The following is a 17556-nucleotide window of genomic DNA, read 5'->3' as shown; positions in this document are numbered from 1 at the left end:
GGCCGATATTCTGCTATCTCAAATTTCTTTTTTATTTAATAAAAATTTGTTCATCAATGTTTTATTTACTTTTGGTTTTCCAAGATTTTGATCTAAAATTACTGTTGATTCACAAGTTATTTTTTTATGGGATGTTTATTCAACACGGTCATTTTTTGCAGTACACATGCCATCGCCTTCTAATTTGATATAAATTACTATAAATTCCTCTCTTTTCCATAACTCTTTCATTATTTGTCTTTAATGAACTGTGGCTCTTCTCCTTTAGCATTCCAGCAGTAGATACTGGAAGACCAGCCTTGGCAGCCAATTAACTGTCTGTCGTTCTCATAAAATGACCTCATGCCTGCAACTTTTTCTTTTCTAGGATGTCAATAATGTTCCATTCTACTTTCATCCTTATTTCCTTGTTTCTAACCTTATCTGACTTTATGATGATTATTACATCAGTCTCAATACTTTATTCATCCTCTTGTTTTCATCTAAATTAAACAAATAACCCTATATATATATATATATAATACACAGCTCTCCAACATGACAACACGAAACCCACCGGTTTGGTCTACTGGTGAACTCGTCATCATACATCAGCTGACTTCAAAGTCAAAATAAGACAGTTACTTTTACACAGATTTCAATACTAGATTGTGGATCCAGGTGTTTTTTGGTGGTTATGTTTTAGTTAACCACACATCTCAGGAATAGTCAGTCTTGAGACTATACAAGACTGTACTTCATTTACATTCATACATATCACCCTCGTTCAACCTCTGAAAGTAATACCTTATGATGGTTCTAGAGGCTAAATAGAAAAAAAGAGAACTCTCCAACACAGCTTTTAAAATTGAATCCTGAGAACTTTCTGAGGGGGCTTGAGTGCTCAGTGATACAGAGTAGCTGGATCGACGATATAACCATTTCGGAGCGGTATCTGTTGAGAAGCAGACTAAAAAATGATTCCTGAAAGAGGGCAGCAGCTCTTTCATTAGTTGTTGAGGGCATAGGTCATGAGAACTTAAACGGCCATATCCATATCAACATCACTCAATCTTCTGAGTACTGTGCAGCTGAAAGCAGTGGAAAATTATGGCTGTTTTTTTCCCAAAAAAATTTGGCTCTGCATTTTCATGTGACAAAGATGGAGGCACCTTCCTTGGTAAAATATTCCAGAGATAAATTAGTCCCCCGTTTGGATTTCTGGGTGGGAATTATTAAGGGGGGGGTCACTAGAAAATTAACAAATAACCTTCTATGAGTTGGAGCATGGAATGTGAGAAGCACAAAAAAAGTTTGGTCGGGTAGAAAATTTTAAGATGGAAATGGATAGGTTAAATGTAGATGTAGTAGGAATTAGCGAGGTTCAGTGGGAAGAAGAAAATGACCTTTGGTCAGGTGATTTTAGAATAACACAGCATCAAGTTCATTGTAATGAACAAGAAGATAGTGAAGAGAGTAGAGAATTTCACAATGCATAGCAATAGAACCATTGTAATCAGGATAAAATCAAAACCTAAGCCAAAATCTATATGCCTACAAGTGCCCTTGATGATGAGGTGAGTGTGTATATGAAGAAATTGATGAAGCAATTAAACTCATAAAAGGGAATGAAAATTTAATAATAGTTGGAAATTGGAATGCAAGCATTGGAAAAGGCAAGGAAGGAAATATTTTGAGTGAATACGGGCTGGGCAAAAGTAATGAAAGAGGAGACAAAAATTTTTGATAGTATATGTTTGGAGCATCACTTTATATAGAAGTGAAACTTGGACGATCGGAGTACCTAAGAAGAAAAGATTAGAAAGTTTTGAAATGTGGTGTTATAGGAGAAAGTTAAAAATCAGATGGGTGGATAAAGTGACTAATGAAGAGGACTGGAAAATGACATAGAGCACTGGAGTGGTCAACAGTGTGCTTTCGCCATAAAAATGTTTTACAAAATCAATTATTGTGTGGGAGGTGCACAGAAGGAGTTACAACGGCATTACAATTTAGGGTGTGTTCCATCAAAACAGACGATCAAAATGTGGATTAAAAACTTTGAAGACTGGATCGACTCTAAAATAGGAACCAACAGGACAACTGAGAAGTAATTTTACTTCGCACAATATTGAGGCTGTTCATGCTTTAGTCGTGTAGAACCACGGCATTCAGTTTGTAAACAAGCAGCTGTGGTCAGGTTGTCTTGAGAGAGTGTTCGCCAAATTCTTCATTTTGACTTAAAATTTTATCCTTATAGATCAAGAATTGAAGGAGAATGATCACCAGTTCTGCTTTGATTTCTGTCAAAAACTTATAGCAAGCCTTAACAAGGACAATGAATTCCTTCAAAAGCTGTGGATGTCAGATGAGGCATATTTCCATCTCACAGGTTACGTGAACAAGCAAAACTATCCTTACTGGGCAGACAGCAACCCTGTGAAAGTTAATGAATGCCCTTTACAAGCAGCAAGGTATGCAGCAACAGTATGGTGTGCAGTTTCATATTTTGAAAATGAGGAGCAGATCACGGTGAGTGTCACTTCAGATCGGAATGTTCACATGCTGCAATCTTTTTTTATAGCTGCATTGAAGAATTTCCGCATCAGCACAACAAAGTCTGATTTCAACAGGATGGTGTGACGTCGCACACTGCAAGGCAATCGATGGCAGCTGTGAGAATTGTCTGGTAACAATGTCATCTCAAGATTCAATGACATTCCCTGGTCCCCAAGATCAACAGATTTGTCACTTTTTGAGTTTTTCTTGTGGAGTTACCTTAAGAGTATGATCTCTAAGAGTCAGCCAAAGACACTAGGTGAATTAAAACAAGCAATTCAAGATGAAATTCGTGGTATCTCACCTGAAATGTTGCAGCAAGCAATGGGGAACCTCAACAGCAGATCGGCAAAGCACATATGCAGAGGAGAACATCTGCCTGATGTAATTTTCAAAAACTGATATTAGGTATTTTGATAATTTGGTGATTGCACGTATGTGTGTGTTTTTAATCGTAAGGTTAGGATTTTATCAATAAATTGTTCTGTTGCATTTTTCAAAACTTTTCATTCTTTTGTATCACCTAACTATCTATGGACTTTTGCTTTGATGAGATGGTTTTTTAATTTAAATCTAATCGCAATTTAATAAAAATTTTTAATGTTGAGAAATAAATGAGTGTAAGTAATTACATTCATTACATTAAATGATAATGAAAATGAAGAAATCGTGCCTATATAAAATTGTAATAATCAAATTAAAAAGTATTACAAGTCTATTTCAATAAATTAGATCAATGTATTATGTAATGAATAGACTCACATGTGGCATGAAACCATTGTAAATTCACAACAGTTTATTGATGTAAGTGAATGAGTAATTACAAAATGAATTATGAATTATGAATTATGAATTATGAGAATGTATAGGTTTTATTTTGGTTTTTCTTGTTCAATTTGTTGATAGATGTTAAGATCAGAACTTCAGCGAGCTGAAGGTGAATTAGAAGATAGGTGTTGGTCACCGCCTGTCGGTTTACAACAGTGGCTTCAACTAACTCATGAAATTGAAAATAAAGCTTACATTAAAAAGAAATTAAGTGCTGAAAAACAATTACAACAGGCAAGAGAAGCTGTAAGTTATATTTTTGTTTAATATATATTTGAAATTAAAATTTTTGTAATGTCAAACCGATAAAAATTTTGTAGTAAAATGTATTTAACAAACTTCAGGTTGTTTTCACTTTTCTTTCTGATCATTCTCAGTAACTGGTGCTGATATTGTTGCACTGGTGTCAGCTGATATTATTGGTGGGTTTTTTTTTTTGGTAACATGTAATAAGAATGCAGTTGAAAAGTGTACGCGATTTGAATTATATCTATTCATTAGGTATATCTTGTTGCATGTTTTTGTGTGTTCACTGCTTCCATTAAAAACTGTATTATAATAAATTGAAGTTTGTGGTTTTTCTTCTTTTCAATGAAGTGTAATTGTCTAAATTAATTTATATTTATTAAAGATATTATGTAAAGTAAATTTTAAACATTTTTCTCTCCACTGCACATATCCGATTAAGTGGTTATTATATCTTTAAATTATTAAAAAAATATTACATTAATGTGACACATTGTATAAAAAATTGAGATCAAAATTCACAATTTCGTGGTGTATCATAACCTCTTAGAAGTAATTATAATGCGTCATACCAAAGAATTAACAGTAACAATATAATTAACAACAGTAAGGTAACTACTGTATTCCTGAAGAACTTTTTTAGTCTTACGATGGATATTTATTCATGCTGAGTAGAAATTCAAGTTACACATCTCTGTATCCCATATAGTATTTGTTGAAAAGTATTGAATTAATTTATAGGTAATAAATGTATTTGTTGAAAAGTATTGAATTAATTTATAGGTAATAAATGGTCATCAATTATTACTTATATATTACAGTTATTATTATTATATGTGTGTGTGTATATATATAGAGGAAGAAGAAAATTGTTTTACCTTTCATTTGTTGTTTGGTTTTGTAGTGTGAGAAACTTAGGAAGAAAAGATCTAGCCTTGTTGGTGCATTTGTTTCGACGCACGGAAAAGCAATAGATGATGTTGACAGGAGTATAGTGGAAGCTAGGTGAGATCAGTTTGATTTTTTATCATCATGAGTATATATATATATATATATACTAATAGGTGTACAGTGTACATTAAGTTCCTCGACCAGTATCAGTTGTAGAGTCAGTAAGTCACTCCTGTAGTTGTTACATGTCGGTTCTAGGTTGTAAGTTGCTTCTGAAAATGATATAGTTATCTTCAAGAATAGCAAGTATCCTGGACAGAGTTTTACAGAAAATCGAGGAGATAAGTGGTTTCCCATTGTCTTCACTGAGCCAAATATACTATTTCATATCAGCATGCCCAGCTCACCAAAATGGAGGTGATATCATTTGGCCCTACAAATGATACTGTACCACAATCGCTGGTTGTATATTGAACATCATTACAGTCTTCTGCGTAAGGTGCTTTAAATGCATCACAGTTATAAGAAAGTCTGGGGACAAATTGTGTACTCCTTTCTATCTTGAAGCTATGCACTTTTTATACCATCTCCGCTAAACAGAGTGCATTATATATATTTTTTCGATTATATGTATTAAATTTGAGGTAAAAAGTGAACATAAAAAGAAATTATATTAAGAAGTATCTTTTGATATAGTTATTATATCAATTATATCATCATATGTTATTGAATGCTTAAAAAGTTAACATGCTGTTGTATTCTTTATATGTATATCTAAGTATTTACATAGTAATTTCTGAAAGGCTTATCTGATGATGGTATTTTTAATGTAAAAATTATAAAATAAAAATGCCACATAAAATCGTAAGAAATAAATATCCCTCTATAAAACAAAAGGATTTGTATTAAATGTTAAATAGTTTTTAAATATTAAGCTTAAATGTAACTTGATTAATTATTTTTTTTTTTTTTTACCAGTGTAAAAAACATAATTTTTATAATTTTGGGCATTTCAAATAATGAATATGTTTTTAACCTAAGAATTATTTATTTCTTAGCTTTACGAAATTTAGAAAAAGATATGAAAAATTGGTTGTAGAAAATGATTTATTAAGTAAATAAATTTTACTATTGTTTAAAAAATTTACATAATAAATAGAAATTAGGTTCTCGGGAGAGTTATTTTATCAATAACCCAGTAAAGTTTTCTTTTTTTTTTATTTCTTTCATCATCTAACGAGAATTTTATTTTATAGAAGTATACTTATTAGATAAAAATTGATAACTTTGTTTATATTTTATGTTTTATGTTTAATATTTGGATCAAGACAGACCTCAAAGTTTGAAAGTTACTGTATAAATATGTTTTAAATTATTTTTTTAACCCCTGAAGATAATGTTATGGCCAAAAGTACTCAAATTATTCTTAATTTTATCAATAAAAGATTCATTTTATTAAATAATATTAATTTATAGAAATTAATATTTTTTAGTTAATCCTTTGTTTGCCATCTGCTCAATTTAGGAGCTCAGCGGTAACCTGGACTCGTGCCCAAATCAAATCAAATTTACGTATAACATAAAATTTGATTAAAATCAGTTCTTTTTACATCAACTTCTACTATCAGTTAAGTCAACTCTTACTACTGGTTGAATTTGCACGGGTAGTTGTCTGTGGCATCAGGACCATCTGTATTCAAACTAAAACATGTCAGCAGTAGTTGATAGCAAACAGGTACATCCTCGCAGTTATAAAAATAATGATGAGACTTGATATACTTGTTAGATATAACGTGAACTGTAAGTCCACTTTAGCGCTTTATTAGGTTTTTAAATTTACATTTACTATCCGTCTAACCTTTACTTTTATTATTAAATATAAAGTAAACACTTTTGTTTCTAAATAATAAATAATCTCTCATAACAAGTGGAGGTTATTTATTGTCCTTTGATCGAAAGGGATTAAATTTTTTGATTAGTACTATCTGTCTCAATCTTTGTTGCTGTTAAGCGTATAAGAGATGTGCTAGTCGTGAGTTGTATTCTCTGAGCACATCTCATTATACATTCAATCCCTGTAATAAACAAAGTAAAGGTGACACTCCTAGGGCTGAGTATGACCTGCATTTCATTCGGCTTGGTGTACTGATATTTTACAGTATATTAAGCTTGGTTAGAATGCTATGGGAAATCGCTTCACTACTCACTTTTCTTAATAAGTCTGGCATGGGTTGCTTGTTAAGTTGAGAACAACTATAACAAAAAGCAGAGTTGGATCGTTTGTAATTGAGCTTAGGCTTGTATTCTTCCAGAGGAAAATAAATAAAGTAATACTACAGCGATCAAATTCATCCAGATTTTTACACACTATCCATTATTTTTTTTTAGTTGCATAAAGAAGATATATAGTATTATTTGTTTCATTCAATCTTTTACTACATCTATTAAAAACATAATTTTTTATACTTTGCTATATTTAGAAACATTTACTTAGAAAGTAGTTGTATAAGGGGGTACAAAAAAAAAACTGAGAATTATTTTCTGTAGGCAATTGGGTTGGCATTGCTGTCCTCTCATGTTAGGTACGTTTACTAGGCACTCTTCCTGCTGAGTTGGCCAGGTAGCGTTCATGAGAAACTGTCATAACAGACAGAATGATCATTTTCTTAAGCACTTCCCGAGGCTCTCGGCAATTTCACAAGGGCAAACTAAGGAACAACATGTAAACATCAAATTCTGTTTCCTATTAAAGGAAACAGCAGGAGAAATGGCTTCAGTGCTTTGAGAAGCTTATTTATTGAAAGGAAGCTCTGAGCTAGACAAAATTTTATGAGTGGTTTACCTGGGTTCAGAAGTGGCCAAATGTTACTTGAAGATGAAACCTGTTTGGATCACCCCTCAACATCCAGAATGGACAAAAATGTTTAAAAAGTATGCGATACCGTCATGTTTGATTGTTGCAGAACAGTTGATGAATCAGAGGAGATAACTGGAATTTCTTGGAGCTCATGCCAAAGAATCCTAACTGAAGATTTGAACCTGAGATGTGTCATGGCAAAGTTGTTTCCATGACTGCTTTCCAATGACCAGAGGGAAAACTGTCTGAGCGTGCCAGGAATTGAAAGAACAGACGCAAACTGAACCAGATTTTTTTGTCAAAAGTCATAACACGGGATAAATCTTGGTGTTATGACCCTGATACAAAATAGCAGTCCAGCCGGTGGAACATAGCTTTATTACCAAGACCAAAAAGAGTGCAGCAAGTGAAATCAAATGTGAGGTATATGATGGTTTGTTTTTTGATATCAGAGGTCATCACGTTGAGGTTTTTCCTCAGGGCTACATAGTGAACTAACATTACTATCTGCAAGGACTGAAGCAAAGTGTGAGACATTGAGAAAAAAATGACCTGAATTATGGCAGTCGGGGGACTGCCTGGTTCATGGCCACACCTGCCCACACAGCATTGAAAGTCAACCAGTTTTTGACAAAAATAGCATGCCAACTGTTTCTTACTCCACTACTTGCCTAACCTAGCCCCCTGCAACTTCTTCTTATTCCCAAGAATGAAGACAAACCTAAAGGGAAAGCATTTTCAGGATATAGAAGAGGTTAAGAAAAAAAATCTCTGGAGACACTTAAACAGCATTAGTTAAAAAGAATGTAAAGAATGTTTCAAACAATGAAAAAACTTTAGTGCATATCATCGATTATCAAATAGTGGACAGTATTTTGAAGAGGATGCATTTTTTCAAGGTGTTATCTTACATAAAAAAATTTAAATAAATATTTCTAGTTTATTTTTTGGGTCCTCCTCTACAGTCTACAACATTGATTCTCAAACTTTTTCACCCACCAACCACATTGAGAATCAAAAATGTCTAGTGCCCCAAAATAGTTAAACTTACCATCTTAAAAATAATAATTGCAATTGCTGTTTTTAAACATGGCACATCCTATTTCTGAGTTGAAACATACAATTTAAATGAGAGCAATTAAAACACATATTTAATCATATTTGGAAGTATTTTTATTAAAATTGCTTTAAAAAAATTACAGTTGTATCATAGAGACATGGGGAAAAAAGAAATTAATGCATAAGCTTTTAAATGATTTTAATGCAGTTTACTGAAACAAATTTGTTTACCCTATGTGCTCGATGAAAAGATTGAAAAAAAGCTGTCAAATTTTTAGAACTTTTCTTTGCACTGATTTTTTTTTTAATTTGATGATTTTTGAAATCTGAAATATACTGTCAAAAAGTAGAGTATTCAAGCTTTAATTTTTTTTTTTTTATTAGTCTCTAACACCCTCTTGGTTGCAAAGTTAAAATAGTTTGAATATAATCATTTTTTATTATAAAATTAAAGGTGTCCCTTTAATTTTTTGTAACAGTGTAGTGTAGTAGGTATTTAATTTTAGTTCGAAATATCAGGAAAACATAATTTTTGCCTTTGTTATCAGCTATTGTTTTCCTAGACCGCCTGAATGTCCCCAATTTTCTGTTTGCCTTCTACTGCCTCCCCTTCACCCCTGAAGGCCTCCAGCACTCATAAGGGGCCATTATCATCCACTTTGAGAACGAATGGCCTACAACTTACCTCAAAATAACGTAAAAATGTGTAAAAATGTTTGTTTGTTTTTGTATTTTGATGTATAACTGTATCTCATCTTTGGTATATTTAATATCAAGAAAAAAAATTTTATTTCATTAAGAAAGATATTTGTGTTTAATTTAAAAAATTCTGTTGAGTAGGTTTTCCTTATATTTCAGCCTTACGTTTAACCATTTTTATAATATCCTAGAAATTTCTAAAATCCGTTAACAAGATAATGATATGAAAAACATTTTTTCTAACCACTTTTATAATTGTTACTGTAGTAATAGATTTATCTTATTAAAGTTCAGTGTAAAAAATTTCTGTGCTTACATTTACAGTAATTTTTTTTTATTTATTTTTTTTTATTACAGGACATCATTAAATGAAGTAACACAGGAGCTGGCAGAACGTGTACATAGGTGGAAGCAAATAGAAATGATGTGTGGTTTTAATATAATTAACAATAGTGGTTTAGCTGTTTTGGAAACTGTTTTATATCGCAATGCAGCCAATGGAAGAGGCATTGGCCTTAGAGGTATGCATATTTTTGTTTTATTTTGTCCATTAGTATATGTATACGTAATCATTTAACTAATTTAATTGAATTCTTGTTATAATTTAATGTTTTCTTCCTTTTATGTAGTAATCATTAGTATTCTGAGCCCGATGCATGTCATAATGTTAATAAAATCAATCGTCAATATCTGTGACTATCGCCAGTTAATCATCAGATTTCCTTCTTTATATTTTAATTTGTTTTATCATCAGGTGGATTAAAAGTTCCTCGATTATTAATAAGAAAACAATTAATAAAAATAAATTAAATGGACAATTTTTTTAATATTGCATGTTTAATACACATCACAGGAAGTGTTATAAGACCATTATATTATTGTTCTCTGAAACATTGACACACCAAGATTAGTCATCTCTTATTAGCATAAACAACATACGTCAGGTAGTAATTGTTGCTACTCCAAGCTCCCTGTTACTTGGCAGCGACAATATAAATGATCAAAAAACTTTACAAGAGTAGGAATATGTAAGAGACAGTGCTGTCGATAAGTATTGTAAACAATGATGATTGAGAGTTAAATTCTTTGGAGTAAACAAAACTGATAAAGACTTAAGAAGGAATTATTCTTTTGGCATAAAAAGCTGAAACGACCATCAAAAGCAGATCATAGATGTATTTACACTTTTTACTTTCTAATATAATGAAATGATAAATCAAAGAATTTTCATTTTAATTCATAGCATATCTAATATTTCATTAATTATAATAGAAATTGTATTTACAATGGCTTACAAGTAAACGAATAATCACTTGCTGGATTCAGTGTTGTACCAGTATTAAATAAATTCTCCATGTTAGCAACACCAACACAAGACATCTTCTGTCTCTGCTGCTAATTACTACCATGCTGTTTATATAGTTCTGTAATGATTGTATAATTCATTGATTTGTCTTGTAAATTTATTTATTCTGGCTAGATAAATTTAGACAGTTTTTACCATTTAAAGTATATTTAAGTTTTAAAATGATTTGATATAAAACAGACATTAAGTTTTGACGTAAATATTAATAAATAATTAAAAAATAGTAACAATTCTTATTGCAAAAAAACAATAAATACAGATTAATTATAAACTTTGATCTCCTGTATTCATTTTTTAGTAATAAAAAATATTGCATATCAGTGCACAGTTCTTTTAACAATAGATAATTCATGCGAAAAATATGAGTGTAGATTCTTTTAGTAAAATATATTTGCAAAATTTTACTGAACTTTTATAAAGAACTTATTTTTTTTACCACGTTGTTTAAAGATACCATTAAAAAGAATCCACTAAGTGTTTTTTATTTGTGATTTTTAAAAAATAAATTTTGATATGAAACCATGAAATCGACAAAAACATTTTCTATATAGTAATATTCTTATTTCAAAACATCTTTCTCCATGTTTCAATGATCGCATGGTAACAGGTTATTTGTTTTATTGAATGTCCTACACACCTGCATATTATTAAACAAGAAAATACTATTCAGATGATCTTTCCATTTATATTTAATGTATTTTTATACAATCACTAAAAATAAGTTGTATTTTAAATCTAAAAAATTAGTTCCTTTTAAATATGTAGAATTAAAAAAAAAAATTTAGACCAAGTTATAGCATGTTAAAAAGTAGTTACATGATTTACAGATTTAACCGTCAAGAGAAACAAAACTAGGTTAGATTATATTAAATGAAAATTAAATAGATTTTATTTATTTGATAAGAGATTGCATTAGCGAGTAATATTTTGTCAGATAATATATTACATTCTTAGAATCGTTATCGGAATAGTAATCAATACATTAATTAACAGTATAATTCTTATGTGAAATAAAACTGCTTTGCTTTCTCATAGTAATAGCTGGCAATTCCATGTAGCAAACCGGCAGTTTTATAAACTGAACTTGTTCATATACTTCTGACAAAACTGTATTTTTTCACGATATTAAATAGACTGTCATAAACTATTTTTACTACAAACATATCTGAAGACGAATAGAATAGAAAGAAATTCATGACAGAAGTTTATTAAGTTACAAACTAGATCAGTAAGTCATATATTAAGATGTCACATTTTAGTTAATTTTGAAATGGATAAACGGTTAAAACTGTGAGAGGAAGATAAACATTGAAATTTAGAAAATATTTAACCGGTATGGTGGATGTAATAATTGTGTAGACTCTAAAAGATAACATATAATAGATAACATAAGAAGTGAAGAACAGCATTAAACTATTGTAGTGAATGATGACACGAATAAAATTAATTTATACTTGTTACTTTTTTAAAATATTTTTAATGCTACTGAAAATAGTAATTTAAAAAATTGAAACACCATATTAAAAATTTCACAAATATTAATTAAAAATGTTCAAATATTCTTTTGAAGCGTTCTTTTTAATATGAAATTGTATAAAAATTATAAACAGTTGAGATTACGACATAATTATTATAGATAGAAATACAAGGTATGAGTAAGCATTTTGTGAAATTAATGTTTTTACATCAACAGCCACAAAAAAAAAATTTGAAATATTACTGAAACTTTTCAAAAAGTTTAAAATACATCAAACAATGTTGTTAAGGAATTATTATTATAAATTATTTTTAAACTTAAATTACATTTAATTTCATTCTATTATTTTCACTCATAGAATTGCAGTATCACCTTAATTTTTTTAAAATGTTTTTTCTGTCATAATTGCAAAACAAGCCATTTTGTGACCTCTGTTTTTTATTTATTTTAATCTTTGGAATGTATTCTGGTTATCCACCTCATCCAAAACTTGCATTTTCTTCTGTTTATAAATGCACCTGTCGAGGTATGTTAAATTGTTATTCAATAACTGGATGTGCATTTTTTTTTTACTGTTAAACATTCATCATCAATATTTATAAAGTGATTTCTCATCAAAGTAGATAAGGTAAAATTTTTATTCATTTGAAAAATATTATTTTTAGTTTCTTTGAAATATAGCGACTGTAACCTTAGTGTTATCCAGCGGAGAGGGATTGCAGCTGTTAAGGCAGCAGCTTAATTATCTACAAGTGAAGCAGAGCTGCTTATTCGCTTCTAAAATACAAATTGATGTAATACTAGTAATTCATGTCATAATGAACAATTGAGACTACTGTTCTTTCTTTACGCTTAAATATTTAAAATTATATAAAGATGTTATATTGTTCCGGTTGCTGAATTTTTTTACTTGTCTTATTATATTACATGCAGTCAGCTGTTTAATTTATTCATTTTATATCGCAGGTCGTATGAGTAGCAGTCAAGATGATTTAGATGACGATGCGAGTTCATGCTCGCCATCAACAGGTAAGCGATCTTTGTTACTTACGTCTTCAACTGCTACTGATGATGAATATAATTCTGATTGTTAATTTTATTTATCTGTTTACAAAATCTTAATGTGTCATCAAAATTGTTATTAGTTTTATTTTAATTTTTTATAAGTTTATTGAATTATTATTTAATCCAGAAGAGTGTAGTACTGAGTGGTTTTGATTTTATGTATAACAGTTATATGTAATGCATTAATATATTGATTGAGTTGTATCGCATTAATTTATTGATTTTTTTACTCGCTTCTGAGTTATTGAAATGACAAAATTTTAGGTTAATCAAGAGTACTTATGTTTTAATTTATAACAATCAATTCATCTTGATACATATGTCAAGATGACTTGTTAATATACGTATTTTACTGATCGTGAAACTTAAGTAATGCTGGTTATTTTAAATAAAATAATTCTTTTAAACAGTTCAAGTTTAACTTAGTTTCCTTGTTTAAATTAGTTTTGTTATGCCATATAGCGAGCCTAGATTATACATATATATTCTGCCTCGTGTTTAAAGTTTTCTTGCTTATGTAGTACATTGCTGCAAATAAATTTAATGGATCAAAAAACAAAAACAGATAACATGAGCGTTTTCTTTACCCTTGATTATTTAAATTATTTAATTGATATTTTAATTATTTAAATATTTATATTTTGTCTCCTGTCTGTTGGTGATATTAAGATGTAAAGTTATTTTAAAATATAGAATAAAATATAATGCTATTATTGCCTTAATCATTAGATTTATCTTTATTTAACAAAAAATATATGTAGCAACAAATTAAAATAATCATTGGCTTAGAATTTTCCTATTACATCTCCAGTAGTATTTTCTCATTTATGATCTTTAGAAAATTTATTTTTATCCTAATTTTATTTATGTTTTCCCTTTTTATATCTTAAGTATAAATTAAATAATTTATTAAGTAGTTTGTAGGTGCATCTGAGACAATAGATTATAAAGCAGTTGTAAAGCAACTTCCTATTTTAAATTATTAGTAGCTTTACAATTTATTCAACTTATTATTCAATTTTTGTGTAACAAATGAAAATTTGTAGCTAACAAAGTAAGAAATTGGCTATCGTGTTAAAGTAGGAATCTGTATTTCTTACAAGTCGTTATAAACATTTGGGAATTTCTACCGCTGATTCATCATGAACTGCTGTGATATATCGACCACAACCCGCTGTATTCACTCTCTGGTAGATCAAAGAGTTAACTTTTGGTGCAATAAATCTCCTCATTCACTTCTTTAAAAAAAATTTCTAAATCATATGATCAGGGCTCTGTGTGGGCCATTCATATTGATTACAGCCTGATCGAGCCAATAATCTGCAAACTGCTTTTTGAGACGAGCACAGATGGTTGGTACAAATTGTGGTGGAACATTAAGTCATGCATAAAGATGAAGTCGTTCAGGCCATCTTCAGTTTTTACAGTAGGCCAAATATTGTTTTATAGCACAGTAGCCACTGCCTGTGCACTAATTATGCTTCTCTACATTGTGGTCTTAAGGATATATTTTTAGCTGTAAAAAGAACTGGCGGTCCGTGAATGTATTTTATATGAAAATAGATCACTTTATTGCTCTTAATCATTTCAAAAAACTGGAGCTACTCGGTGTACTGACCAAGCATAATCTTCCCATATTGTATCCGATGATTATAATCTCATGCGGATTGTTCCCAGTAATATTGGAGCTTCTAAGAACAGAAGTTTTAAGTCCCTCTTCAGAACTGTTTGGGTTGAAGGACAAGGTTCCACAAGATATTTATATATCAATTTGTTAGAATTTCTGCTGAATATATTATTTTCCCTTGGATTTGATTGTTTACGTATCACTGTCACTGTCTAATATCATGTACTTATCGGCGTTGCATACTAGAATAAAACATTCTATTTCATTAAAATTAGTCACAGACTAGAAAAGTTGATAATAAGTTAAAACAGGAATTTACTTTAAACCATGACGTACATTCCCTCATGACGTGATGAATCAGGATAGAATATTTTAAAGATAGAGAGCTATGAAGGAAGGAAAACATACTAGCTATCAAAGCAATTTTTAATTAAATGGATCAGGATCCATTTTTTTTGTATTTTTAGGGGTTTAGTTTTGTTGCTTTCTTTGGGGAGTAAATTTAATTTTAATTTTGACTACATAGTAATCTGAGCCTGTGTCTACTCCTTGGAAAACTTTTACCTTGTAGATCTCTTTGTGATGGTGTTTGACCATGAAGACATGGTCTAGTTGCCATTCTCCTTTAGTGTAGTCAGGGTGTTTTCAGGTTTTGAGTTTTTCAGGTTTCCTCTTGAAATATATGGATTCAAGATTAGGTTGTGGTTTCTGCAGAGATTGATGAGTCATCCATTTTTGTTTGTTTTCTTTTGGGCGGACCATTTTCTGATGATGTCACGCTATTTTCTTTCTTTGCCCAGTTGAGCATTTAAGTCTTATTTAACATTGTTTTTGGGGGTGTTATTTATAGTCAGGTTGAGTAGATCCCAGAATTTTTTTTGTTTCTATGGTCATGTGGAGAGTTAATTTTATTGTTAGTGGGTGCACGGGTGTTTATTATAGTGTAGATTTTATTAAATGCTTTTAGGGTGAGTGTTGAGATTCTTGGGGATTATAACTTGAATTCTTGTATAGAGTTTATTATTTTGAGGCTGACTAAAAAGCCTGTTCCAAATTGTGGGATATTTTTCATCACTCTTTTCCCATTTATACACCACCTTTGTAGAGTCTATTTCCTTGAGATTTCATGGCATTCTGGTCAGTGTTTCTTATTTCCTGCAGACCCATGATGAGAATTTTGTGTTGGTCCATTACGCCAGTTATTATTTTTAGCTTACCAGTCTGCATGAGCTTGTTTACATTTGTGTGGAAATGTAGGTAATTTGCTTTCATTTGATATTGGACTTTTTCTTGTTTATGTGTGGATTCTAGTTAATCTAGTTAATCATGTTAAATATATAATGCATTATTTTATTTTCTCACTATAAAAATATCTAATGTATTTATTCATTTTTTATACTGCAGCTTTTTTGTGTATACAGTTTTCCTGGCTAATACAGCTAATTTAGCTATTAAAGGGAAAGTATAGTAATTGATTTCAAAAAATTATCAAAAAATCACTTTTTTTTAAACTGTGCCTCAAGGGGACATTTTATAAAAAAAATAAATTTTCACCAAAAACAAAATCCTTACTTTATATGAATTACAAAACAATTCTTTGATGTTATCCCTGAGCCCAATATGACTGTTTTTATAAGTGAATTTTAATACATGTTTGTATGTTGGCTTATTTGAAGTTTAATAATTATGAAATCTCTAAACCAATTTTCTTCAAACTTGTAGGAAGATGTCGTCTTTAGAAGAATTTATTATATTAAATTTTTGCAAAATTTGGAAAAAATGGTTGTGGGGTATTTTGGCCAAAATAAAGTTTAAAAACTTTAAATTGATCATATTAACAAGAAATTTTTCGTATTAAAGTTGAAGTCTTTTTTATCAAGATAACAAATTGTCCAATTTTTTTCTTTTTTAGCTATTTCTTGCTTCACAAAAGGAGTTAATGGGATATTTTTACATGAATATTTTTTACATCAGTGGTCCTTTAAATGACTATAAAAAATTTTTCCCATTCCATTCCTGTAATCCATGGCAACAAAACATCATTTTTTGAATTTTTTAAAAGTTTAAAAACTTAGTGAATACCCATTGAGGTTTAAAATGTGAGTATTGATATCAGGGTCGGATTTAGCCTTTAAACCACTCTGTGCAAAAGTAAAAAAATTGCGCCCCTCTGTAACTACAATGTAAGCTTTCTAAAAGAAAAAGGAATACAGGCTTTTTTACATTTTTTAGCGAACGTCCAAAAACAACTCGGTAATTGACACAAATACTTATAATAACTTTTCACTTAAAATACTTAATTTTAAAAAAACAGTTAACAGGAGTGTGAGAGAAATTTGTTTACAAACTTTTCGTTCAGAGAATTCTCTAGTTAATTCAGAAACATCTTAACTGTTATTGAGTTCATATTTAATTCCTAATATAGCGAGGTCTGACAATCTTATTTGTGATGTTCGCAAATAGTTCTTGTTTATTTTTAGTTTGGAAAACTACGTTCCCCGGTTGCAACACTTATTGCAAGAGTTAGTAAAATTCTTAGAGCAATGCTCAAGTTTGTAGCAAAATTCATTTTTGTTATCAGTTATCAGTTGTATCAAATCTTCCAAAGGCGGTAAATCTTTTTTCAGTACAGAAAAACCATTAGTATATAGAAATGGGGAGTCTGGGACAGCCTTGACCTTTGACCCTCCCCCCACTGACGTCAAAAAAAATCCCCCCTCTGACATCACAAAAAAAATGAATTATATGTAGGACAAAGGAACAGATTTGAATAGATGAAGAAACGGAAGCACTAAAAATGGGAAGAGGAATTAGGCAGGGATACTGCATATCACCAATCCTTTTTAACATTTATGGAGCTCAACTAACCGAAGAAGTTTTGGAAGATGTGGATGAGGATGATT

The 17556-nt window shown here is 30.3% G+C and overlaps 1 protein-coding gene across 1 annotated transcript in view; it reads left to right on the top strand.

Moving 5' to 3' along the window:
• The window catches only part of LOC142318558 (stromal interaction molecule homolog), a 71897-nt gene that overhangs the window by 53539 nt on the left and 802 nt on the right, over positions 1–17556 (top strand). The window contains exons 8-11 of the mRNA XM_075355112.1: positions 3445–3612; positions 4517–4617; positions 9476–9639; positions 12928–12990. Coding sequence (XP_075211227.1) covers positions 3445–3612; positions 4517–4617; positions 9476–9639; positions 12928–12990 — 496 coding nt within the window. The remainder of the gene's footprint in view (positions 1–3444; positions 3613–4516; positions 4618–9475; positions 9640–12927; positions 12991–17556) is intronic.

Source organism: Lycorma delicatula, chromosome 1 (genome assembly GCF_047948215.1).
Source record: "Lycorma delicatula isolate Av1 chromosome 1, ASM4794821v1, whole genome shotgun sequence".
NCBI lineage: Eukaryota > Metazoa > Arthropoda > Insecta > Hemiptera > Fulgoridae > Lycorma > Lycorma delicatula.
The sequence above is the reverse complement of the archived record's forward strand: the minus strand, read 5'-3'. Positions and strand labels throughout refer to the sequence as shown.